General features: G+C 43.8%; 1 protein-coding gene across 1 annotated transcript; it reads left to right on the forward strand.

Moving 5' to 3' along the window:
• Nucleotides 1-1200: 1200 nt before the first annotated feature.
• ASAH2 (N-acylsphingosine amidohydrolase 2) lies at nt 1201-24269 on the forward strand. Its single transcript, XM_057415684.1, has 21 exons — nt 1201-1364; nt 3089-3267; nt 4995-5074; nt 5485-5634; nt 6209-6385; nt 6748-6875; nt 7540-7617; nt 8660-8780; nt 10200-10325; nt 10718-10804; nt 12702-12806; nt 12950-13031; nt 13475-13590; nt 15640-15734; nt 16264-16303; nt 17068-17163; nt 18039-18134; nt 18781-18930; nt 19692-19751; nt 20434-20522; nt 23761-24269. Exons 2-21 carry the CDS (start codon nt 3099-3101, stop codon nt 23948-23950), a joined length of 2235 nt encoding a protein of 744 aa, XP_057271667.1. The 5' UTR covers nt 1201-1364; nt 3089-3098; the 3' UTR covers nt 23951-24269.
• The last annotated feature ends 2738 nt before the right edge of the window (nt 24270-27007 follow it).

Genomic DNA, 27007 nt, shown 5'->3' on the forward strand with positions numbered 1-27007 from the left:
TACCAAGCTTCTTTTTCCTCTTCCAGCCCCAGCAACAGCTAGCTTGTCCTTTCTGGAGTTAGAGAGGCATGGTGAGGTCTTTTCCTCAGGGTGAGACTGGAAGGACACACTATTACTATACCAACTCCTTATAATTCAATTTCTTTAGTTTTCAATCCAGCAAATATAGCACCTTCAGGAAGAGCCCTTGCTTTTCCTGCCAATGCACAACTTTTTTCTGGCGCTTTTCTGTCCCAGGACCTCTCCCTTCAGAGCAGAGTAATTGACTGCTCATGGCTTTGTCAAATGAGGCTCTTCAGTTACCTCCAGGGCCAGTGCACAGTTTGGGGCTACCTTGCAACCCAAGGCAGGGTGTTCCCAGCAGCATAGGGGTGACCACTGGTATCTATCAACCCACAGGTTGTTTCTCCACCAGCGGCAAGGGCAAGTGTGTTCCTCTGGTGTTGCAGAGAGGAGATAAATCTTGCTTCTCCTCACAAGCCGGTCCAAAAATCACCGAGTCAAAAGGCGATACTGAACGTGACCTTGAAGTGATGACTCAGACTGCATGTGCTTGGCACTAGCTGGAATATTAACCCTTGGATTAGGGTGCATGAAAGAAACAGTGATGAAAGACAAAGCCTGAGCCTTCTGAGATGTTTGCCTTTGGAAGCTGAATGAGAGGGAAAATGTTGGAGGTGGTTCCAGTCTTAAACCCCACCACAATATAAGTTTGGTGGGAGAAGCAAAGAGGTATTGCTAGTGAGGGCCTTCATCTCTCCTGCCAACAAGGGCAAGCAGTTTCTCTCTGAGGAAATGTGATGGGTCGTGTCCTGTCTGGGGAGAGCAAACTGTCAAAACCTTTCAGATAAAGAATACTTTAGCAGCTGGTGGATTTATGGATGTTACAACGCATAGGAAAACAGATGGAAAAAGATACTTTCCAATAAATAAACTTTTTAACAAATAAAAACACATTAGTGAGATAAATTTTGCATCTTAAAATACAATCTTGTGTTGAAGTTCTTCCTCTAGTAGAGTTTGGCAACCGTGAGGACTAATCTTCCATGAGGCTTAGGAGTCATGGCCCAACGGGAAGCAGCAGCTGTCACACAAGCTGATCAAGCCGCACCAGAGCCGATCAGTGCAATCCCCAAAAGGTTACTGTAGAGAGGTAGGAACAGTTCATAACTTAAAGCAAACACACTGGGAAAAAAACCCTATCATCTCCTTATGCAGTATAAATTATTGATTCTTCTTATCTTGTGCAGTGCTTGACTCACCGGGCTATAACAGCAATAATTTTCAAGCTGCACTTTTCAGCTTGAAACAGGTCTCGAGCTGAAGGAGTTCCTCTCGACAGTGGGACGCAAGAGGGATCTCAGGTAAGTTTGCATGAGATTTCACTCGAATTTCATAGGACTCATGTTCGCGTCTGTTAGTATTCCTTTGGCGTTTTAATCAGTTGGAAAAACAAAGCTGTAATAGTGCGTTGTGCAGGCTTGCTTAAGGCTGGTGCTGTAATGTCGGTTTTCTGGACAGGATGAGGTGTTTTGCAGCTGCCAATGCCATGCTTTGAGAGTAAAAAGGGGAGGAAGGAAACCTGTAATGTTGGATTTGTAGCCACTAGAATATATTGGTGAAATTCAGCAATGATCATGACTGCTGTAGGCTACCATGGCAAAAACAGTCAATGAGGAAGGTCACCTATAGCAAGCCTGGGTGACCACTCAGCTCTCTTGTGATGTTCAATCTAGCAGCCTTTCCAAACCCATAAATGCTTATTTCAGCAGTTGTTTTCTGCAGGTTATCTGTTTCCAGGGCGTATGACCTTCAGGGAATAGTCCAGGCATGAGGTTTAGCGAGCCCCATGCCAGACTCACCATAAGGCAAATGTTACCTCCAAGAAGATTACAGTCTCTGCCTCACTCTTCCCTTTCTAATTACAAGTCCATCCTTTCCCATCTCCATTCCCATGACAGCTTGGCTCCAGCAGGGCTAATGCCGCAGCTTCAGCAGACTTATTGGGGTCATTTCCAAGTGAGTCAGGGGTATTCCCAAGGATGGAGACCCCTGACCTGATCTAAACAGGGAACCAGTCCTTTGGGACAGATGATACGTGATTAGTCACAGGCAGAGAAATGAGATCTGCAGTAAGTTTTCTCTACTGACACCTCTAAATACACATGGAAATGTCCGAAGTTATTTTAAAGTCTTATTTCTACCTTGTACAAATGCTTACAAGAAGGGCAAAAGACACATCTTTGCTACAAGCACCACTTCCCACCAGGAAAAACCAAAGCCCTTAATGTGAGCCTTGGTTGCCAGAGCAGGACAAATCAGAGGTCACCAGAGCTATCTATTGTCAGAGGACAAAATAGCATATTTTACCACAGCCATGTTTTGAATAATGTTTCTTGTTAATCTTTAACCCAAAATAAATCTCCTTTCTGGGAGGAAGGACAATATTCAAAAAGCAAACCCAAAGAGCTCTCTGTCTATGATGAAGAAAGCTGGCATCTATACACAGGTCTTATTTTGGAAGGCTGTCACAGCCACTTCTTTTTCTAGGCAGGAGAGAACTGCACTTGAGCATGCAATGGAGTGTGCTTTTTTCATGCTGAGTTTCCCAAATTGACCTTTATTATGGTGACAGTATCATTTTCTGATGTGCTCTGAGCACGCAAGCAACAGAAAAGCTGAGGGTCTTCAGGCTGCAGCACCTCCCTTGTCCACTCAGTGAATGTATTGGTGGAAGACTTGGGGGGGGGGGGGGCATTATTTAAAAGACTTCTTCAAAAGAGCGAGCAAAGTGTCCTAGGAAATGTGGGATTGGTAGTTCAGCCACTCCCCCTGCCCTATTGGGCCCCATGGCAGGGAGTGATGACTGCTCACAGGAGGTAAAGTTTTGCAGTCTTAAGCAGATTGAAAAATAAGTCTCCACTTCAAGTCTCCACTTCTCATCCTCATCACTGCTGCTGCCACTGGGGTGGGGGACGCAAGCTGTCACCAGCTCTTTGAGGGTGCAATGTGCTGCTCTGAGCAGGAAGTGCCCAACATCTGAGCTGTCCCGTCTGCATTCCCCACGAGCTGCTTTCCGCTTTCACAGTGCCTCCACCATGTGTTGGAAGAGGACGAGGTGCTGCTTCTCCCGCCTGGAGGTGATCCTCATCGTTTGCCTGGTGCTGATGATAGCGGTGACCGTGGTGCTTCTCGTCCTCCACTTTCTCGCCAAGGAGAGCAACGGCAAGTTGAGATATTTCAGTCCTGCCATCGCACCCTGCTCAAGTGTGTGTCCAGTGCAGTAATTTAAATTAAAGGGATACAGGTAGAGGGTCACTGGGCCACTGCCAAGCTTTAATACTCTTCTCTGCACGTGGTCTGCTCACACAGCTATAGCACGGTGCTGTTGCTGTCCTCTGCAGCCACAGCATTGTGGTCAAAACCAGTGCAAGCGTCCCTCAGGGTGTAGATGCACAGTCTTAGGGTTGGTGGGTGACGTTAGCTCCAGGGACCCAGACCCCTCTCCCAGGAGCTCCTTGCTCGTGGCACTGCACCAAAGGGCTTCAGAGCTGTTGCAATCCCATCATAGGCCTTTTACACCTCCAAGCCCATGACCAGGCATGAGGCGGGTTGGTGTCGGGAACCGCCTGAAGTTAACTCTCAATTCACTTCTAATGCACCCCGTGCTTGTCCTCTGAAGGGAAAAAGTCTCATGGGGAAAGAAAAGATTTGAAAACTTTAGGTGTTTCCAGATGACAGGAACCCGTTCCCAGAGCCAGGGTTCTCCCCTGCCTTGGATGAGGTATCACCTAACATGTCAGCAATGGGATCTTCCAATTCCTAGACTTTTGTCTCAAATTGGATGTAGGTCATGCTTTCTTCATGCTTTTAGGTTGTAATACCTAGGAGTTTGGCAGAAGCAATGCTTCTCTGTGCCATAACTCTTGGAGAAGGCGGAACAGTAGTTTTAATGGGTAGCCCAGTTCACTCATGTCGTTTTAATGAAACAAACATCCTGTCGTCAGTCTGTGTCCAGTGTGTTTCACTTCTCTGGTTTAAGTGACAGCCTGGAAAAGACCAGACTGGAAAGACCGCGTGTCCCCTTATCCTGATGCCCTGCCTTGAGTGGCAACGGCTGGCTGGGGAAGGCTGTGAGAATAGATCAAGCACATAGAAATATTTTCCCACAGTGTTATCTCAACCTCCAGTGATTTGTGGCTCTGGGATTTCCTGAGACACAGATTTTTTTTTTAATGTTTATTTTTAATTGAATGGCCCTCAGTGGCTTTTCTTCCGTGAGTTTGCCTAGGTGCTTTGTCCTTTCTGCAGAAGAACTTCTGCACCTTCGTGGTGACTGGGATGGGATATGAACTCATTCAAGAGTCTTTCCTCACCGCTTGCCTGGAGGTCATTGCCCAGAGCTGCTTTTTCCTTCTTCAAACTTCTGCTGCCTCTGCTGTGATTTTTTTGAGACCAGAGCACCAGTGCTGGGCATGGGATATATTGGAAGCAGCAGGGAGACGTATTCTTCTCTAGCGCTTTCCCGGTATCTCTGACATTCCATCCTATTTTTCTCACTGCTTTTGAGCTGAATATTTTTGTGTGAAAACAGCTCTTACACACTCAGATCTGTTTCCTGCATGGTAGTGGTGGGCTTGGACAGCTAAATCAGTGAAGCTGGGCATTTCTCCTCCCCCTTGCTGTGACTCACAACCCATCTTACACAGTCCAGTGACCCTGTTTTGTGAGATCCCTCTGCAGTTCTTCATGCCTGCTCTTAACCACCCTGAATGCCTTACCAGCCTCATCACGCTTTGACCACACTGACAGACCACTGGAAACCCAAGCAGACAGTATCAGCTGGATCCCCTTATCCGCAGACCTGATGGGGCCTCTGGGGATATCAAGCAGGTTTCAGGCATGCAATCTCTTTAAAAAGGCTGGGTTGTCTCTTCTGTCCCTAGTTCTTCTTTCTCATGTGTCCACTAATCTACTATTTATTCTTACAATAGATTTCAGCAAAGTAAGAGCAAACTACTTACTGGGTGTAGGGAGAGCTGACTGCACGGGACCTGTGGCAGAAATTCCTCTGGTAAGCTGGGGGAATTGAACATGGGGTTGGCAAAATACTGTTTTTCATAATCTCGGAGTATTTTTTGCAGGACTTCTGGCTTAGAGGCTCTGCCTTGCCTAATGGTTGTTGTCTTCAAACATTAGGTGAAATTTCTTTGAGGCTTTGACCAACCTGGTCTAGTGGAAGGTGTTCCTGCTTGTGGCAGGGAGGGTTGGAACTGGATGACCTTTTAAGATTCCTTCCAACCCATCCCAATCTATGATTCAATGATTCTTGCAATCACAGGGCAAGATGGTTGCAGCTCTGAGTGTTCGTATGTTGTATGAGTCCTCTCACCCTTTGGCAAATCTATATAGAAAAATACATACAAATGAATATGTTGCTCGATATTTTGGCTGTGTGGTCTTGATGGAGGTCTTTCCTTCCAGATGGGATATGCCAAGCTGGACCAGGTGGGTGGTGGGCTTCTCATGCGCCTCTACAGCCGAGCCTTCATCGTGGCAGAACTCGATGACTCCAGACGAGTAGTGTTTGTCAGCGCTGACATAGGAATGGTGTCTCAGAGAGTGAGGCTGGAGGTATGTGGCTGGAAATAAAAGACTGTCGCAGTTTAGGTTGTCAATGGTGTTAGCATTAGGGTTGTAGTCATGGCTAAATAGTGCCACGCGTGGCAGCACGTTGGCCATTTGCTTTGCAGTATGATCTTGAAGAAATGTCGTGTCTCTGCTGAAGAAGAGCTTTTGATTTCTCAGCAAATGATTTTGCTGAAGAATCAAATGAATTTTGACAATGCTTTCCGAAGAGTGAAAAAATATCACAAATACAGCTGAATCATGAATACATTGACGTGCGGCTTGTGTAATGCTGAACCTCCAGCACCACAGAGGAGGGAAAAAGATGCTGGAGAAATAGGGTCCCTTTGGGTAATCTGGGCTTCACTGCAAGTTGGTCATGGAGGTCTTCACTTACAAGATTTCATTATTTTAAGTCTCTTGCCAAGTCAAGCTATAATCTACCAGTATGGGAGTATTGGGCAGAAAAAGAAGAACAAGGAGGAAGATGAATGGCTGCTTTTTTCTGCAAGGGCTGATACAAACCTCCATAGACTTTGGGTGTGAAAATGTTTTTTAAGGATCACCTCCTTCCTTTTAGGTGCTCAGGCAGTTGAAGAGCAAGTACGGTCAGCTGTACCGACACGACAATGTCATCCTCAGTGGCACCCACACGCACTCAGGGCCTGGTGGCTACTTCCAGTACACCCTCTTCTGGATCACTAGCAAAGGACTAATCAGGCCATCCCTCAATGCTGTTGTGAATGGCATTGTAAAGGTCAGTGTTTTCCAGTCTGTTGACATGAGAGCCCATAAGTGCAGAAAAGGTAGGGGGAGATACGTTTGTGACTGCTGGAGATCTTGATGTTTTGCTCATGGTAGCACCTCTGAATATTCCAGTCTTAAAACACGGTTCAAGGTGGGTTTATGCTTACCTGTGAAATCAGATCAAAAACCAGAAGCTTTGAAGTCTTTCTTTAGGAAAGGTCACTTGTGGGTGGCTTCACAATGTTTTACAATTTTCTGGAATTTTAGACTACTTAACAAAAGGCACACCAAATTTCTAAGAAAGGGCTGCAGGACAGGGCTCACATATGCCTTACGTGCTTGGCTAATATTCCCTGTCTTCTTGCTTTTCAGAGCATTGATATAGCACATCAGAATATGAAGAGAGGAAGGCTTTTTATAAACAAAGGCATTGTAGAAAACAGCCAGATCAACCGAAGCCCTTTCTCCTATCTTGAGAATCCAGAGTCTGAACGAAGCAGGTAAGATCTCTTCAAGTGGGAGAGAAGCAGAGCCCTCAAGAGGACCTTTTGATTGGGACTGCGACCCAGACATCTTGCAGATGGTGGTTTTGGTCATTTATGGTGTGGTTGAATATGCAGAGCCCAGACTGTGGCAGAATGACACTGTTGCCATCTTGGACTCTTGGGTGTTTGTGTTCCTAAAAATTAGATGCAAGATTGGACTTGAAAGTTGTGGTTGCCCCATCCAGGCGTGTGAAGCATTGGTCAAAGTTGTGACTTTTATGCTTTATTGTTGGTTTGTTGTTTCTTTTTTTGTTGTTTTTTTTTTTAATTTTATTTTATTTTTATGAAAGAGTATTCTTTAGTAGAAGTTAGCACTTGAGTCAGATGGTATTAAAGTCTCATCCTTGGTGCACAAGTTTGTACCCAGAGAGGGCTCCCCTCTTCATTCCCTGGAGAAGCAGTGCCTGAGGTCAGCAACAACCTTAACTTTTCCTTTATCTTCACAGCTATTTTCAGATACTCCTCTGAAGTCTCACTGTATTCTGATAATATCTGTAGTAACCTCTTCGTTTCCTTGCTCAACCTAGTGGTTTAACAATGCAGAACAATGCACTGAATGATGCAGAGTGTGACTAGAACTCTGGCGTTAATGAGATTTCCCCTTTTCATTTTCATCCAGGTATTCATCCAACACAGATAAAGAAATGGTGATGCTGAAGATGGTAGATGAGAATGGACAGGAGCTAGGCCTTATCAGGTACAGGCCTCTGAAGTAACATGTTTTTCTGCAAATCCTCATAAACCACAGTTCTATAGCAGTTCTGTCTGTCTGCACAAGCTCTGTTTCCCAGCACTGGCCACTGCCCATAGAGCATTGCTCCCACCTAGTCACCAGAAGAGCTCTGAGGGAAAAGTAAGCAAGCGCCCATAAGTGCATAAACCGGTTCACCGTCCCTTGTCTACTCTGGAAGATACAGCAGCATCTGGCCTACCTACAGCTTGGGCACATGTCTTGGCATGACCCTCAGGCATCTGGGGAAGACGACCATAGCTGGTCTTCCCTTGTAGGAATGCAGAAACCCCCCCTCTGGGGGTCTCGCTGTGCCCCTCCAAGCAGATCCCAGCTTCAGCATCTTCAGGAGCCTTTGAGCTTCTCTTGTTCTAGTTATCGTCTTTAACACCCCCTGTTCCATGGCAAGTGTGCCATTCCCTCAGCATTTATGGTGCCTGTCCTATAAACAGATCTGCAGGGCACTGTTCGGCTGCATGAAGTTCAGACCTCAAAACCAGGCAGATGAAGTAATATGCAGTAACAAAGTCATAATTGTATTTTCCTTGGTTAGAAGTCACAAGCAAAAATCTGACTATGCTAAGAGGAAGATAAGGGTTTTCGTTTTTGTAAGAATGACTGTTCCTTTTTTCCTTGTTTTACGTCATTGAGTCCTTCTTATTTCTTTGAAACAAGAAAATAAAAATCTCCCCAAAATATAACTTTCTGTACTCAGAAAAAAGCCAGTTGAGGTCTGAAATTGCTCTTGGTGGCCCTACTAGATATAGTGCCAAATTCGTGGCCTAAAGACCTGTATCATCATATCCATGAGCCCTCCTTGTCAGGAAGGGAGAGGATGGGAATAACTCTGCCCTTGTTAATCCATCCCTTGGTACATACAGTCTATGTTTGTGTTGACCCAAAGAAAATTCCCATAATTCAATGGGAAATATAAAGGTTGAACAAGTCGATTGCCTACATGTAGACTGAACAATGCATTTCCTGTGTGTGTTTTCTGACTCCTGTTCAGCTGGTTTGCTGTACACCCAGTCAGCATGAACAACACAAACCGTCTTGTGAACAGCGACAACATGGGCTATGCATCTTACCTGTTTGAACAGGAGAAGAATGAGGGGATGCTTCCAGGAGAGGTGGGAGTGTTTTCAGACTACTGCAAATAATGGGGACAAAAATGCCACAACAGGAAAGGGGTGGCTGGTGCTTTCTATGGGCCAAAGCAGGTTCTTTCACACAGTGAAATAGGACAGCCAGGTAAACACAGAAGAATGAGGGAAAACGTTGATCAGTTTGATTTATTCACTTACTTCCTCCAGAGAAGATAAATTATAAGGTGTGCTCTTGTCTTTCCAAGCTAGTAATCAGTGGCATTTATTTAGACTTTAGGAATAAAATAAATTTATTTTGATTTAACTATTGGAAATGCTAGAAAGATGTGTGGGATACTTGGTTCAAAGGGATCCATGTATTGCAGCTGTGGTGTTGCATCAGGTGTGTGGTCAGCCCTACTTCTTTCTTATGGCTTCCAGCCAGTTCTGCCTTCTGATTTTCATCTATCTGAAAGATTTGTCATCCTTAGAGTGCAAGCACAGCTCCTTTAAAAAGCATTATTTCCCCTGAAACGTAAATATGGACATGGACCCATTTCACAGGTACTTTGAGTTGATTAAGAGCGTGTCCTGTGTGTGTCTCCAACTTTGAAATTGGTGCCCAAATCCTATTTTAACACTCTGGGCAGAGGAACACATGCAGTTCATGCCAAAGACAGAAACTAAAGGAAATCTACCTAATTCGTCCTTGCAAATGTTTCTTTTTATAGTGGATTATCTGAACATTTTTAACAATACTTGACTCTAGTGCATAGTTATGGGTGCAAGTTGGTGCAAGTTCACATTTGTGCAAAGCTAAGAAGTATTTGCAGGATTCAGTATTTGCTTCACAGTTACAAACTGTGCTCAGCAGTCTCACTACAAAATGGCTTATGAGCTCTTCATAATACCAAAATATCTTGTGTTGATGCATCTCCTCTCTATAACTAGGGGAAAATAATAGATTATGTGAGAGATGAATTCAGCTGACACCCAGTGTTTAACCAGCCTTGCTTCTAATGAGTACTGCTTGATGTTAACTCCTGCAGTCAAATCCAATAGCTCTCACCATGTAATCAATCATGGTGAAGCCTGACAGGAAAAAAGAATCCTGCGCAAAGTGCTACAATGAGCCATTAATGTCTGATCAGTAACATGAGCAACTGGGGACATGGAATTCTGGTGAGCTACCATTGAGATGGAAGAGGTAGATGAAGAAATGCTGTCTGGATACCAAAGTGGGTGCCCCCTGAAATGGCATTGTGTGTATCTTATTCTTCCTTGCTCTTAGGACACTTCTAAATTCCCATTCCAATTCTCCAAGTCACTTCAGAAATGTTTACTAGCATCACATGCTAATCAACTGGCTGTAATGCCAGCCTTGACTGTTGGGGAAAGCTGCAGAAGACATTTCCAATCACAGTGAGGCACTAAAATCCATCTGACTGTGTCTGGTTTTGGCAGGGCTCTTTTGTTGCTGCCTTTGCATCCTCCAACTTGGGAGATGTGTCACCCAACACCAAAGGCCCTCTCTGCATAAACACGGGGGATTCGTGCAATAACCCAGAGAGCACCTGTCCTGTGGGGGGGGTAAGTATGTGCTACCTGATCTACATTACCTTCTGATACAGACAAACCTTGGGAAGGGATGGGACAGCAAATACAGAGCCATGTGATGGACCATTGTGAATGAGGATGATATAAGAAAAAAATCACCTTTTTTTTTGGACTATTCTTGACACCTCTTTCAGGAACTTACTGTGTCTTGTCTTCATTCACCTTGTTTTCTGGTCATTCAGCCCAAACATAAATTCATCTTCCTGCGAAGGTTAGTGTAGTAACCCAGTGCCCAGATTTGAGGTGCCTAGCAAGAAGCAGATAGTTCCCACAGTATGGCAATCACTTGTGAACTCATCCACTTTGCCGTGCCACATATTCTGCATGTTAACTGATCACTAGCATTTAAACAAATTTCTTAACAGGCAAAGATGTGCATGGCCATGGGTCCTGGCAATGACATGTTTGACAGTACGAGAATTATAGGGCAAAATATCTACACAAAGGCAAAGGTAAGTGATATTTTACAAGTGTACATGAATGCTGTTATTGCAGGAGTGCATGTTCATTTAAGCAACTTTCTTGCACCTTTTTTTTTGTGAATTTTGATAGAGAAAAAATATGAAGCTGTTGGTGAGGATCCAGAGGAGGGCCACAAAAATGATCAGAGGGATGGAGCACCTCTCCTCTGAGGAAAGGCTGAGAAAGTTGGGGTTATTCAGCCTGGAGAAGAAAAGATTCCAGGGAGACCTTATTGCACCCTTTCAGTACTCAAAAGGAGCCTATAAGAAAGATGGAGAAAGACTTCTTAGCTTGTTGTGATAGGATGAGGGGTAATGGTTTTAAACTAAAAGAGGGGAGATTCAGGCTGATTGTGAGAAAGACATTTTTTACACTGAGGGTGGTAAAACACTGGCACAGATTGCCCAGAGAGGTGGTAAATGCCCCATCCCTGAGGACATTCAAAGCCAGGCTGGATATGGTTCTGGGCAACCTGCTGTAGTTGAAGATGTCCCTGCCCATTGCAGGGGAGTGGACAAAGATGATCTTTGAAGGCCCCTTCCAACCCAAACTATTCTATGATTTAAATTAATCTAAAGTTCACATTTATATGCTTAAAGAAAAGCATGATTTCCTGATCACCCAGAAAGCACACACTTCTTTTTAGATACATCTTTGAAGGTGTTTAGATTTGAAAATAACAGTTTTGGCTTTTAATCTCTATATTCCTGATTGGTATATAATGTGGATGTAGCCCCTTATAATCTTCCACTCCCATGCATACACCTTGGAGGTGTCATTGTGAGAAAAATCACTGGTGTTGAAGATTGCTAGAAGGGCTTAGAGACACCACCACATACCAGTTGTTGGCCAACTTTGCCATCACACTCCCAAATTAATGCAAATGTGAGTTAAAATGTGCCAGCTTAAACATCCATGAAAGATACTCATCTTGCCCTGCTTGACTTTGCATTACTCAGGTGGTATCCTCCACCCTATGGGCTCTGTCATACTGCCTTGTGTCCTTGGGCTCAAAACTCATCTGAATTTGCCAGTTCCCCTTCTGTGCCTTTGTGTAATCTAAGAGTACTCAGCAAGAGGACATTTTTGGGCACCTTTTCAGGGGTAGCAGCTTGTAGGAACTGGAGCAGGTCCAGCAGAGGAGTAAGAGCAGAAGGCATGATGGTGGCGGTTTCCTTCTAACTGCCATCTCAGATGCTTGCCCTGAAGTCATTCCAGGCTGATTGTGACTTGCAAGTGAAAGATTGTCCCAATCAGAGTGGCCTGGCATGTGTATCAAACGGTGAGGCAAAACACTGCTCTTTCTTTTAACACTGAAGACTCTTGGCCTTTGGAGGCTGTGTCCTCTGTTCCTTCCTGCACTTACAGGAATGTTATTAAACCTGCATAACTTCTGGCAACACTTTCTATGTACCAGCTCAAGGCAGGTGTGCCAGAAAACCGTTCACTAAAGAGCTGAATGACTTAACTGTCAGCTGTATAGTTGATGTGTGGTAAAGTCCGTGTGTTTCGAAGCAATGAATGCAAGAAGGTGCATCTTTCTTACAGGAAACATTTATTCTGGTTGGTCTAAGATGTGATAAATGCCAAAAGGAAAAACGAGTTGCCATCCTCATAGAATAGGTGCATGTTTCCACTGTAAAATAAAGGCACACAGAAAACTGCTGACCACAGAGTGTCTTACCTGTGTTACTTGGGGCAGGGAGAGCTTGCAGGACTTGGGCATGCAGGATATAAGGGTGGTCGAAGCAGAAAAGCTTGGGAAATACACTCTCACTTTAGCACTTGGAAGAGTCCACTGGAAGGTGTCAACAGAATGACAGATTCATACAGCTGAATCTCAGAAGAGCTCTTCTTCCTAAAAGATTTCACCTGTGTATCCCCTAGGAGCTGTATGAAAAAGCTTCCCAGGAGATCACAGGACCCCTCAGCTCAGCTCACCAGTGGGCAAACATGAGTGATGTGTCGGTGGAGCTCAATGCCACACACACGGTAAGAGCAGAAGCTCCTGGGACACGGGCATAAGGAAGGAAGAAACGTTGTATTCTCATGGCAGGACACACTGAGGGGAACTGGTTTTAAAATATCTCTTTTTTTTTCCTTTTCTTTTCTTTTTTTTTCCCTTTCTAATTAAGGTTAAAACATGTAAACCAGCCTTAGGACACAGCTTTGCCGCAGGGACTATTGATGGAGTGGGTGCTTTCAACTTCACACAAGGTAATTTAGGCAGTAGATGGCTTTGTGCAAATGGGGAAGAGAAGGGTCCTCCTCCAGATACATTCAAACCCCCAGAGTCATTAAAGAATGCTAGTGCTGGTTCAGCCACAGTCTCCAAAGGGATGAATTTAGGAAGGTGTGATCTTAGAGACCCCTTGCAAGTTTGTCTGTGTTCATCAGAAAGCTTCTGATGAAAGCTGGGAGAAGAAAGACCTGGCTTTGGGGCAATCTTTCTCATTTGTTCTCATTGCACAAAGGCTTTTAAAATGGAGCTCAGATGGGCTAAAGCCTGGATGTTAAAACTACCCCAGAAAATGGAGGTAGTCAGAATCCACTGAGCAATATCCTGACTCACATAAGCAGGGAGTAATAAATGAGTTTTCTGTCCAATAGCTGTTGGGCAAGCTGAAGGAACAGAGTTTAAAAGATGTTTCCCCCTCAAGGCTCAGTAGAAGGGGACCCATTTTGGGATGAAATCCGGGACCAGCTGCTGGGAGAGCCATCTGATGAAATGAAAGCCTGCCACAAACCCAAGCCAATCCTCTTTAGCACCGGAGAGGTAAGGATACACTGGTGTGTGCCCTGGGAAGAGGAGTGATTGCTGCTCTTGGTTAGCTTTTGTTAGGGTGCTACAGATGATGTCTGTGCCAACCCATATGGTGAAGAACAAGGAGGGAGAGAGTGCTGCATGGACTCAGAAGGCATGAAAATATAAAGCAAGAATAAATGCTGTCGTTACTTCACATCAGTGTGAGAGACGTGGAAGTTTTCCTCTTGCAGACTGTCTTTTCCGTATATCCCAAGAGGAGGGACTAGACCATCTGCTCTCGTTAGGGTCAAAAAACGCAATTGAAGATCCACCCTGGCCTAATTCTCTGCCTATGAAACATCCCTGAGAAGGATGCACAGGGAAAATGTTTGATGTCAGGGAGAATGAAGAGTGGTGGAGCTCAGCGTTGCCTCCTAGCATCCTGGCTTCAGGACATCCTCTGCTGATGCTCAGATCTTAATGGCTCTGGGTAGATATTTCTTCCATCCTACCACTGGTTTCCTATTTTAATCCACAAAAGAGCCTTTCTTTTTGTCATGGTGCCTTTGGAAACTCTGGGGACTATATCAACTTACCTTTTCAGTGTTATCTTCAAAGTTTTCTACCAGGCTTTCACTTCCTCTCCAAATGTCCTGTTGGCTTCTCTGCTTTTCTGTCATGTCTAAGCACGTGTCTGATAGTTCTGTGAGCTATCAACTGGTGCCAGACTTACTCATCCATGGGTAAAATCATACCGTGCTCACTCTGGAAATACCGTGGAGTGAGGTTTTTCAGCACAACTGCTCTCCCAGCAGGACAAACACTTCAGGTAGCTTAGGGCCATGTCCAGAAGGGTTGAGGCAGTCAGTAAGAAAGATGGAGATCCCCCACTGTTTGGATCCCCATCACAAGGATGTTCCACTGACAAAGGGAAGGGCTATTTCTTAGGAGCAGCCTCTGCAGAGCTGCTGCCCTGTTGGCCCCAGCCCATCACCATTCTTGAGGCTGTTCTGTCTTGGTTTTGCTCTTACTGAACTTTCCCAAAATCCTACTTACAGCTTCAAAAGAATATTGATGCTCTATTTTCTACCTGTTGCTCCCTTGTCATTAAGGCAAATGCACTGTAGTGGAGATGGATCATGTCCAAGGCACTTAGGGAATGCCATCTGGATGAGGCAATTCATTGTTATTCTTTTCATCAATCTCTTTAAAAGCTTTCTTAGTGTCACTTTGTGTTCCATCAGCTCTTCACCTCACATCTTATAAAAAGAGCTCCCAGTGCAAATTCTCCTTCCACCCCACTACCTTCGTCCAGGATGGTGCTACTGAGAGTAAATTACACTTCATTCTTACAACTTTATCACCTTTTGAACATCCTTTTATGGATGCTCTGGCAGGCCTCCTGCTTCCGATGTGCTTCGTAAGGTTTTTTCATTCAGGTGTTTCCCCTAATAAACTGCTCCTCAAAAATCTTTTTGGCTTTCTGGAGTGGAATTTTGTATTTCATTTGTTGGAACCATGCCACCCTCAAGCTCTTGTTCTTAGTTTATTTTTGCTCGGCTTTTTAATTTTTATCCTTTTATTAGTATTTATTTATTTGTGTAGTTATTTTTAAGATTAAATGCTGCTGTAGTGTGTTTTGGCTGCCACAATGCTCCTGAGTCCAAGTATAGTGTGGTCTCTGCTAAGGGACAGTTTGAAGTCAGGGCTAGGTTGAGGGTTCCCTGAACATCACCCTCTTGGTGAAACTCTTCCTCTGTATCACAACTGACAGTGCGTTTGCTCAGCTAATGAAAAAATAACTCTCATTTCCCATCACCATCAGACTCTCTGGTTTAAGCTGCCGCTCTGGCAACACCTTTTTTTTTTCCTGCCTTATGCATAGTACTTACATGTGCCTTCTCTGTCTGTTATGGTCAGACAACTTGCTGTACATGTGGAGGTAAAACACTTTCTCATGTGCCTGTCTACAAAATAAATCTGTTTGCCTGATTTATAACTGTAGGAAGGAAAACGCTTCCACTATCTTTTTTTGCTACTATCCTACAATAGTAATATCCCTTTTTTATTTTACCTCAGATGACTCGGCCTCACCCGTGGCACCCTGACATTGTGGATGTCCAGATTGTTGCCGTTGGATCACTGGCAATCATTGCTGTTCCTGGAGAATTCACGTATGTGTATCTGTTTCTGTAAGCTAGCTGTGGAAATGAGTAAGGTGCAAACAAGATTCCAAATAATTTTCATTGTTCACTGCAAAATACAGTTTTAATGAAACAAATGAACCTGTTAGGTTTTGTTTGTTTTGTTGGGTTTTTTTTGTTTTTGTTTTTTTCTATTTGTTTGGGGGGGGGTAAGGGTGGGGGGTGTTGGAGATTTTCATGCCACAAACACCATCATGATGAATAGCATGTTGATGATACAATGGTGAAAACCTCGGTATGATAATGATTTATTTCTAGCACCTTTTTTTAATACCCCACCCTGCCCTGGGTGCCTTCAGCCTCACCCTGTCTTTGGTGATGTATACGAAGTGTTTTGAGGTGTTTTGGTTGAACTCAATGCAAAGAAGCCTTAAGGTATGCTGAGCAGCACTGCAGGTGCTACATGAATTTCTTGTGGTGTGCTGCATGTCCAACCAGCAATTCCTGTTTTAGCTCCCTGCATTTCTGGAGCCTGATATTGTTCCTTTAATGACTCTAGGACCATGTCTGGACGGAGGCTACGGGAAGCTGTTAAAAGAGTAAGTTGCTGGCAAGATGTTTCTCCAGAGCGCAGTGTATCTGGAACTTCATATTTCTTGATTCTTCTGTTTTCTCCCCTGGTTCCTTCCAGCTGGGGTCATGTCTCACAGATGCTTCCTTCTCACAATTGCCTCAGACCCATTTTGCATGTGCTTACTGGTGTGCAGGAGAAATTAATATTCTCCTCAAATGAAGCAAACCAATTGAGTTTCAATCCAGTAAGCCAAAACAACCTAATTCAACTGGGATCCAGGCATAACTGACACTAGCAGGCGTTGTTTCTCTGGTAGGGGGGGGCTTAGCTACTTAATCCCTACCAGGATTTTGCAACATGTGAACAATTGGAAAAAACCAGCAAATGTATTTTTTTCTATTTTCCTGATTGATACATCCTATTCTCAGGTCCAGTCTGAATGCCATCTTAATCTCAGAAGCTATCTCCACAGCTCACTGAGCCCATTTCACATAGTTATATCACTGTGTTTTTAGAAGTATACAGACATCAGCTTCAAGAAAACCCCTATATGTATCAGTTTTACTAGATTATTCAGTTATTTCTCCTGTTTTTCTTTGGGAGGTGAATATGAGATGCTAATGAAGGCAAATTGCATTTCTAGAGTTGCATTCCTGAACATCCAGCCCCTCCCGCACTGTAACTTTGTATTCTGTCCTGGTGAATAACAGTAACAACAGCAACTGCAATAACAATATAATTGTGCATTAAGCAGTTGTTTCAAGATAAGTGATTTACTTCCTTTCTTAGGAATTTGATTCCCATGGTGCTCCAGGAATGGATGTCGTAATTGCAGGTCTGTGCAACGTCTACACCCATTACATTACCACCTATGAAGAATACCAGGTAAATGTTAAAATTGCAGATCGAACCTGTTTAACTGAGTTCAGCTTTAGCTATATGGGATGACAATTCATGTGAAATTATGTATGTTTAAAGTAGCTTTTCTTTGCCACAAAAAGCTGAAGAATCTATAGCAGAAATCTCGAGACCTCTTGTTTATTCTGGTCTAAATGATGTGATCCGAGGGTCAATATGGTTTCCTGACCATAGCTAGAGAGTATGTATGGATACTTTTAACATGGAAATGTTATGGTGTGCTGAACGGAGCTCTGGTGAGTTCAGGTCTGGTTTAGTAATCTCTTGATGGCTTGGCGGAATTACACGTTGTCTTCCTAATGTGGCAAAATTGCCAGAAGAAATATTTTGAGCTGTAGGGTTGTAAGAAATTGTATGGAGTTGCAGTGCCATGTTGCTGTGGAAAAGACTACAATGTAGCTTGCAAGACCCAGTTTTAAGGTTCTTCACAAGGCTTGGTAGATGCTGGGCTTTGAAGAAGACATGGACCATTGAATGGACTCCTTGGGTTTAGAAACCCTAAACTGGTAGGGGAGGTTGGAAGAACTGGGGTTGTCCAACCCAAAAAGTTGGAAAGGAGACAACCTACATCATAACCCTTTAAAAGAGTAAAAAAGCTGTGATAACTGGGAAGAGTGACAACTGATCCTCCCTGTTTACAGTGGATTAGAGAATGAAGAGTAACCTGAAATTGCAGCAGAAATACTTAGACAAATTGTTGGGGTGTCTTCCTAGCAGTAAGGGAGTAAATAAAATCCCTTATATAGGGATAATGCTGATCTGATGTTGGTACAGTGGGATGAGCTGTATAAACTGCTCAAGAGTCCTTCAAACCCTCCTGTTTTGAATTTATCCATTGGTAGGTTCAACGATATGAGGCTGCATCAACTATTTATGGACCACACACCCTTTCTGCTTATATTCAGCTCTACAGAGGACTTGCAAGGTCTATTGCTATGGTAATCAAAATTTCCTATATGCCACATGCTGCTAGAGACATACAAATCCTCTAAATGGGGATGGCTATATTTGTTTCTCAGTGAGGTTGCGTGACTGCTCTTCTCTCTTTTCTCATAATAAGAGGCTATGAGAAATTCTCATGTGTTATGAAAATAATTCCTGTAGTGGGGGTCTCATTCCACTTGAGAATTTCTCATTTGTTTGGTTTTTTTCTGCTCAAAGTTGAGGAAATTGGTACCTCCAACCTTTCTGCATGGCCTGAAGTTCCCACTTGTCTACCAAGAGCAAAAGAAGTCTGCTACATTTCTGCTGTTCATGGCAATGTTTGTTACCATTGTACCTGTGACCATGTGAATATGCAGGACTGGTGGGTGGGCACTGCCTTTTTAAGTCATGGGGTATTCTGGTGGATGGGTATGGGGAACCTCAGCAACAGGACAGTGGGTGCCCTGTGGGGATTGCTCCTGCATGCAGAGTACAGATGAAAATCCACCCCCCCCCCTTTTTTTTTAATGCTCTCTTTATTGCCCTTGTTTTTAAAATTATCTAAGCGAGGACTTGGATAGAGACATGGCAGATACAAATCATCAGGGAGATACTGGCTATATATATCTATGTATAATGAGCAAATCTTCCCTCTTCTAGAATACAGTTCAGGATTTGCCACCTGGTCCAGAGCCCCCATTTTTCAATATAGCTAATCTTACCTTGGTGCCTTCTCTCATTGCTGATCTCGTGCCAGTGAATAAAACATTTGGGGATGTGCTACAAGAAGTGAGACAACAGTATCAACCGGTGAGAGCTTCAAGGATTTGCTAAAACCTGTTTAGGAAATCAACTTTAAAGTCTTATCCCTCATCTGAAAAAGTCTACGTGGTGCTCTCAAAAAGGTGGTGGTGCTCGCAAACCAAAAGGGTCTCATTGTTCTTAGTGAGCATAATTGAAAAGGCAGACACAGGGCATTTTCATGCCAATGCCATTGTACTGGATGTGATTAAAATGGGTGAATTAAGGGGAAAATAAAAGCTCTTTATTCAACATGAATAAGATTTCCCCCTCTGCTTCAGCATAAAATATCAGTTGATGATTAAAGAGGAAAATATTGTACAATGATTTCATTACAAGCAGAAATTAGGTCGCCTTTGATGTCTGTAGTATAAATGTAAACGAAATAAAAATGTCAGAAAGGCTTCAGTTTTAAATGCTCAAAGTTTGGATAAGGCGTTCAGAGCAAGAACTTCCATGTCATTGCTGTCTCCAGCAGTAAGGTAGGAAGAAGACACTCTTAAAAATCTCACCTATTTCTCTGCTCCTTTTACACACAAATCTTATGTGCTATGGTGGCTTTTATCCAGCAAGAAGGACAAGTGGAATGGCAAGGCACAGAATATCAGTTCACGGTATAAATTGTCTCTTGCTATTGCAGCAAGTGAAATTATAAATAATTTCAAACAAAACCAAAAAACCAACCAAACCACTGAAAAATTCATACGGCATCCTCAAAGGTTGTGCAATATGCTGCTCGGTCTTTAATATAAATCTCAATTTCCCCACAGATGGAAGTTGCTGAAGTAACTTTTGTAGGTGCAAATCCCAGGAACTCTGCAGAAAATGCGGTAAATATGACACAGTGCTGGAACTGGGGATGTTTGGTATCAGTGACTGTTTAGTTACTGCCTCTGCCTGATGCGTTTTAATCTTTGATGTTAAGGTTTCGTAAAGAGTAAAACTGTGCGCTTCCAGTTCTTTTTTTCCTCGCTGGGAGTTCAGAACAAGATAGTTTCTCCCTTTAGAGTGTGCTTTGGGAATTCACACCACCAAAATGCTTCTGGAGCAAAGTCCTTAATTTGGTCAGATATGGACTTTTCATACTATTGAAGTTAAAGGCACTCATGTCATGCGTTAGGCCAAACACTCTTTCTCAGTTAACATCCAGTGCCATCCAGTCATAGCAAGCATGGTCTCTAGTCTCCATCTTATCAGGCCAGTGCATTATTTTAATAAAAGGAAGAAAAATAGATAAGTACTTAATTTGTCCTATCACTCATCCTGCATAGACATTGACACCTCACCTCTCCATTCTCTTTTTAATGATCAAGTTCTTTACTCATTCTATGTGTTATTTATTAGCTTAAATTTGTGTTTGGTAGTGAAAGAAAAGCATTTTTTGCTAATAATTGCTGCATTTGCCAGTAAAGCACACAGAAGCATAGTCCCTTCTCCAGTTTAAAATGACACATAAAAGCAGGGACATGCCTGTATCTTCAGGTCTGGCTAACTCTGTTATTTTTATTCAAGACAGAACACAACTTCCTGACAGTGGAGAGATACACCAGCACTTCAGACAGCTGGCATGCGGTACAGAATGATGCCTCCTGGGACACCAGGTGGGTACCCTGACCAGATTTCACACTTCCACAGTCTTCACGGAGTCATTCAAGTATAACCTGAGAGGCTTCATTTCAGAGCTCCCAGCTGTAGGTTGGTCTTGTCCCTACAGATGATGCTCTCTGGAGACATATTGGTCTGTATCTGGGTGGCTAACTTGTCAAGACCACAGCAATTGTACTTTTCCCCATGGGACTAGCTTCAGCAATGGAGGCTTGTAAGTTTCAGAAAGTAGAAGGAAGAGCAAGAATTACAAAAGGTTCGTAGCCTACATCCACTGATCTGCCTTACCGTGCTGATAAATAAGATACCAAATAGAAAATATGAGCTGTTCACCACAGTAGGGTTTTCATAGGGAAGAGCTGGCCAGCTTTCCTGACTAGAAATAGTCAACAATATTTAAAAAGTTCATAAGAAAGCAAAGCGAAGGTTAGAGATGTCAGTCTTAAGGAAAAATACCCACTAAGCAACAAAGCTGCTGTCATGTTTCAGAGCTGCACTAGAAGTCAGCACACAAAATAGGAATACCAAAGACATTTTCCGTCAAATCATTCGATTTCAAGTTACTCCTGTTTGAATAAAACCAGTCATTTTCCCACCTTCTTTTGCAACCTATCTGTAAGAAATAGGACCCTGAAAAACATCCCTTTTGGGGTCTTCAGACCTTGCAGTGTCCCAGTGCAAACATGTAACATCCAAGGTCAGAGAAGCAACATTCTTGACAGCTTGGTTTTGTCAGGGAAGTATTTCTCTGGATTTATGATGAGGATTTATAGGGTGTAATTCTCTCTGCCCACAAGCAACCACATGTTTTCTGAACCTAATCTGGTAGTAAGGACTCTGGCTGTCCCAGCACAGGAGATAAATTCCTACCTGCACTTGGATCTCTGCTTTTTTAAGTAGATACCTTCTGTTTAACACTTGCACTATGTTACCTTGTCACTGTCATTGGTGTCAACCTTTCCAGTCAAGTTCTTTACTTGATTAAGGGAAATCATGGCATTTTGTCACCCATATCCGTAGCCCTGACTTCTTCCCTCCTCTTCCAAAAACCCAACAGGTTTCCCAAAATCTAGGCAAGGAACACTGAAAATGTCCAGTAAGATGTCACTCAAGAAAATAAAAACCATAAAAGTGCAGAACTTGAAGAATGTACTGCCATGATGCTGGAGGATAGAATCTAGACATCTTACCTTCCCTCCTGAGAAGGTCAGACTTTAGATCTCTGAACAGTACTTAAATACTCCTGCTGATAAGGAAGAGGAGCTGTTTGGCCTGCTTAAAGGGGCTGGCCAGAAGGCAGACCAATACAGACAGTAATATCTCCTTTACTGGTGCCCCAAGAAAACACCAAAAAACCACAAGAAAGAGGAAATGTTTCTGTCAAGATGAAAACAAGTCACTTTTTACAATGTCAGTGTGTATTAACTTTGATATGTCAGTAATTAAGGTGATGAGGGCAGAGGCAATCAAACACTTTTACTGGATATTAGTAGAGTCAGACTGCTTTTATAGTACAGGAAAAACAAATGTTTGATACTACTGAATATTGTAATAGGAGGGTAGCACAAGGGAACACATTATTTGTTAGCCTAGTGTTGCAAAGTGTTAAATAGCTTACAGCTGCGTTTGTAAAAGGTATATTTTCAGGGATCAAAAGATATGAAGGTTTACTTACAGGAGGTGCAGCTTTCAGGGAAGGAGATAGCTATTATCTGCCCTTTGACATGGGCCTGCCATTGCAGCAGGGACAAACTCAGCACAGACTTGCCCTTTTGCTGGATGCTGTCTTGTGTTTCCAGTAGGGAAGCGTCTGGCCCTACCCTGCATCTGCCATGGGAGCAATAATTGCTTTCTTGGGGCTGTTTAGGAGGAGGGACTGAGCTACAGGCAGGAATTTGCCTGGTCCTGCCTTTAGGAAACAGCCAACAGAGATTAAGGCATAATGAAATCCCCATGAGTTCATCTGTGGGAAGCCTATTCCTGAGGGGAGTCTGAGTTAAGTTCCAGTTTCTGAGTCCCAGAGAGGTGGTCTGGGCCTGGAGGTCAGGATGGGGAGGAGGCCAGGTAATGGCATAGATCTGTCACAGCAGCATTTTTAGGTCACAGCATTACAGCCAGGCTCAGGCTGCATGCCTCTGGTCCAACCCATCTCCCAGCAGGACCAATGTAGCAGCTATAGGAGGTTGCTTGGGGCTACGTCCAGGCACGTCAGGGTAGTCCCAAAGGATGGAAATCTTCCACCGCTTGAGGCCTTGTGCTGTCACCTTATTGTCATCTTCCAAGATAACACTGTTTTTGTCCCAGGTCAAAACAAAGAAAAACCCCTGGACAACAGAAACCAGATGCATACATGGGCCCTGTGTTGGCCTGTGGTCTCTGTTTACCAAATAAAATTTCCGCTGTTGTCCACTGGTTTTCACCCAGTGATGTCTATAAGTATTTATTTCAATCTTCTCGGTAAGACTGGAATGGAGAAACTTTTCACTACCATTGCCAATGAATCAACATGTTTTCGTCAGCTTCCTCTAGTTAAAGCCCTAAAAGAGAGGTGATGTCTCAGTAGGGCTCGGTAAGTCTCATGTTGAGCCTGGATAGGAACAGATCTAGCAGTGCCCCTAATTTGCATTATCAAAAGAAGAGCAGGTAAATCTTTATCTCCCCAAGAAGTGCTTTATCATGGTAAGCTAAAAAATTCCTTACCCTCACATAATGTGTTGCTGTCTGTAGAGTTTTGAGATTGAGCAGAAATTATTTTGCACAAGCAGTCTGCAAAAGAAAACGGGAATCTGATGTAGAAATGGGTGCCAGAAGCCCTGAGCTCAATTATGATAGATTTTGCTTGTGAACTTCAGTAAATACTCATTCTCTTAGTTCAGCATTGCCTCTGCACAGGGAAGACTTAGCTGATGAATACTGCTTACAGAGGTAATGTTGCATGGGGTTATGTTATGGAGTTGGGAATGTAAGAATACATTAGTAGAAATATTCTTCATCTGCAAAAAGGACCACTGACTTGTTTTTCTGTGTTTCCAGTTATTTTTCAGCTATGTCAGGTTTTGTGTTGGCCTGTTGGTTGCTGCTCTGATAGCCTAACTATCTAAGGAAAAGTTAAAAGAAGCTTTAAAAATATACTTAAGCGGAATGCATTCACCTCATTCCACTTAGCTCTTGGGATATTAAAACAAATGAAAAGTGGATTTTCTGGCTGACTGCAGCTTTTGTTTTGTCTGCTAGGTTTTACTGGACCAAAGGATTACTTGGTCGGAGCAATGTGACTATTGAATGGCACATCCCTCATGGCACAGAGCCAGGCATCTACAGGATACGGTACTTTGGGCACTACAGGAAAAGATTGTCTAACAGTCTCGCTGTCTCTATTCCATTTGAAGGCACATCTTCAGCATTTGAAATCACAGCTCTGTAGGCAATCTTGTTCGCTGAAGGAACTGTTCTCAGTGCATGTCTGCAACTTTTTTTGTGGCATACATGACTCTATACATCATTGCTGTCCCTCAAGTGCTGCTGGTCATCCTTTGCTGTGCAAAACTTGACTTCCTGCAAGGTTTTGACTTTTACCTGCAATTCAGTCTCACTAGTTCAACATATTCTCATTCAAGCAGTTCCTGTCCTGGCTAGATCTTGTTGCAGTTGATTGTTGTTGTAATAAAAGATGTAACCGTTTTTCTTCAGTCATTGAAGTGCTTATTGATTGTGAATAGGCTCTCTCTGAGAGAATTAGTGCATATTGGAAGCTAATCCAGACCATAAAATAGTCCATAACATTGACCCCAGTCCATAAAACTGGAAAGAGCTTCTGAATTCCCAAGGCATCAAAAGATTCCTCAATAGTGCTTGAAGTGCAAAGGTGACCTCTTAGTATGGGATAAATTGGGATAAATACTCATCAAAAAAGTTTTGAGTATTATTTCATTTAATCATCCTAGTTTATGGCATTTGGAGGATTCCTTCTCTGAGCTAAAAGTCACCATGGACTACAGGGGGTGGTGGGGTAACAGTGTCATAGGATGTGAATTGTACGTAGTTCTCTAAAGATCAGTGGTCTTTGTTTCACAGGTGCCTGGTGAATTGCCGTCTAGGGTCCTACCTCAGAGGTCTCTAATAAAGAAAGGAAGGTCAGTCACTGACAGAGGAAAACACTGAAGCAGTTTTCTCCTGTTAGACTGTGCTAATTGATTTCACAAATGTCACTTTTGAACTGACCGGTGCCTCAGGTGTCTTCAGAGCTGCCCATCATGTGCGGGTTTGTGTCGTTTCAAGGGGATGCTAGGCAGAAAAGAAGCCCTCTTAAAAATCCCAAATAGTTACAAGTGGCCCAAGAAACTACAGATGGGCTGGAGGCCACCAAGTCCCTGGAAGGACTACTTTTGTTTGCTCTGGTTTTATGTCCTGAATACATGGTGCATCTCTGGCACAGTGCAGAGGCAGGATGCTGGATGAGAAGGACTTTGGTACTGACTTTATCCACTCTTGTCCTTGTGTTAAACTCCTGCCCAGCCCTCTAACCACAAGAATGGCCAGAAAATGGTATATTATCCCATCTATATCACTTTGGGATACATCAGAAAGATTCAAAATAAGGATACTTATGTGTGTCAGAGGTGTTGTGGGGTGGGCACTGGGGTTACACCAGGGGCCATATGCAGGATGGGGATTATGGGAGGGACCAACTGGTGAAGGAGAACCTGCAGCTTCTAGGAGAAGGTGACTGATGTCCAGTCAGAGCAGGGCTGGATTTTATCACAATAAGTTTGTATTTCAGATACCGCAGAGGGAAATCAGTAGCAACTGAACTTATGAATTAAAGCTGTGGGTGAGTCAGCTCTGAACAGACCTCAGCCTGCTCCATTTTAGCATCAGGAAGGATGCAGGGTGTGAGGAGGCTCTGGCTGGATGAAGGGCTGGCAAAGCCAGTGGCCAAAGCCTGAATCACCTACAGGCAGGTCACCAGAAGGGCTCATGGTGTCCCTTGTTCCAGAGGTTTATGAATTAAGTGAGACTAATAATATACTTATTGGTATAAAATATAAATATTATAGAATCATAGAATAGTTAGGGTTGGAAAGGACCCCAAGATCATCTAGTTCCAACCCCCCTGCCATGGGCAGGGACACCTCACACTAAACCACATCCCCCAAGGCTCTGTCCAACCTGGTCTTGAACACTGCCAGGGATGGAGCATTCACAACCTCTCTGGGCAACCCATTCCAGTGCTTCACCACCCTAACAGGAAAGAATTTCCTCCTTATATCCAATCTAAACTTCCCCTGTTTAAGTTTTAACCCATTACCCCTTGTCCTATCACTACAGTCCCTAATGAAGAGTCCCTCCCCAGCATCCCTATAGGCCCCCTTCAGATACTGGAAGGCTGCTATGAGGTCTCCAAGCAGCCTTCTCTTCTCCAGGCTGAACAGCCCCAACTTTCTCAACCTGTCTTCATACGGGAGGTGCTCCAGTCCCCTGATCATCCATCCTCGTGGCCCTCCTCTGGACTTGTTCCAACAGTTCCATGTCCTTTTTATGTTGAGGACACCAGAACTGCACACAAGACTCCAGGTGAGGTCTCACAAGAGCAGAGTAGAGGGGCAGGATCACCCCTTCAACCTGCTGGTCACGCTGCTTTTAATGCAGCCCAGGATACGGTTGGCTTTCTGGGCTGCAAGCGCACACTGAAGCCGGCTCATGTTCATTTTCTCATCAACCAACACCCCCAAGTCCTTCTCCGCAGGGCTGCTCTGAATCTCTTCTCTGCCCAACCTGTAGCTGTGCCTGGGATTGCTCCAACCCAGGTGTAGGACCTTGCACTTGGCATGGTTAAACTTCATGAGGTTGGCATCAGCCCACCTCACAAGTGTGTCAATGTCCCTCTGGATGGCATTCCTTCCCTCCAGCACATCAACCGAACCACACAGCTTGGTGTCATCGGCAAACTTGCTGAGGGCGCACTCAATCCCACTGTCCATGTCAGCAACAAAGATGTTAAACAAGACCGGTCCCAACACTGATCCCTGAGGGACACCACTCGTTACTGGTCTCCAGCTGGACATTGAGACATTGACCACAACTCTTTGTGTGCGGCCATCCAGCCAGGTCTTTATCCACTGAGTGGTCTACCTATCAAATTGATGTCTCTCCAATTTAGAGACAAGGATGTCGTGTGGAACAGTGTCGAACGCTTTGCACAAGTCCAGGTAGATGACATCAACTGCTCTACCCCTGTCCATCAGCTCCATAGCCCCATCATAGAAGGCCACCAAACTGGTCAGGCAGGATTTCCCCTTAGTGAAGCCATGCTGGCTGTCACCAAGCACCTTGTTGATTTTCATGTGCCTTAGCATGCCTTCCAGGAGAATCTGCTCCAAGATTTTGCCAGGCACAGAGGTGAGACTGACTGGTCTGTAATTCCCTGGCTCACCCATTTTCCCCTTCTTGAAAATGGGGTTATATTTCCCTTTTTCCAGTT

Source organism: Pezoporus wallicus, unplaced genomic scaffold (assembly GCF_028554395.1).
Source record: "Pezoporus wallicus isolate ANWC-B61680 ecotype Strahan unplaced genomic scaffold, APGP_CSIRO_Pwel_v1 contig_736, whole genome shotgun sequence".
NCBI classification, from domain to species: Eukaryota; Metazoa; Chordata; class Aves; order Psittaciformes; family Psittacidae; genus Pezoporus; species Pezoporus wallicus.

Coding starts and splice junctions, on each gene's coding strand:
- ASAH2 (XM_057415684.1), top strand. CDS start 3,099: ATGTGTTGGAAGAGGACGAGGTGCTGCTTCTCCCGCCTGGAGGTGATC. Junction 3,268..4,994: donor TGCCATCGCACCCTGCTCAA/GTGTGTGTCCAG, acceptor TTCTTACAATAG/ATTTCAGCAAAGTAAGAGCA. Junction 13,591..15,639: donor TCCTCTTTAGCACCGGAGAG/GTAAGGATACAC, acceptor ATTTTACCTCAG/ATGACTCGGCCTCACCCGTG.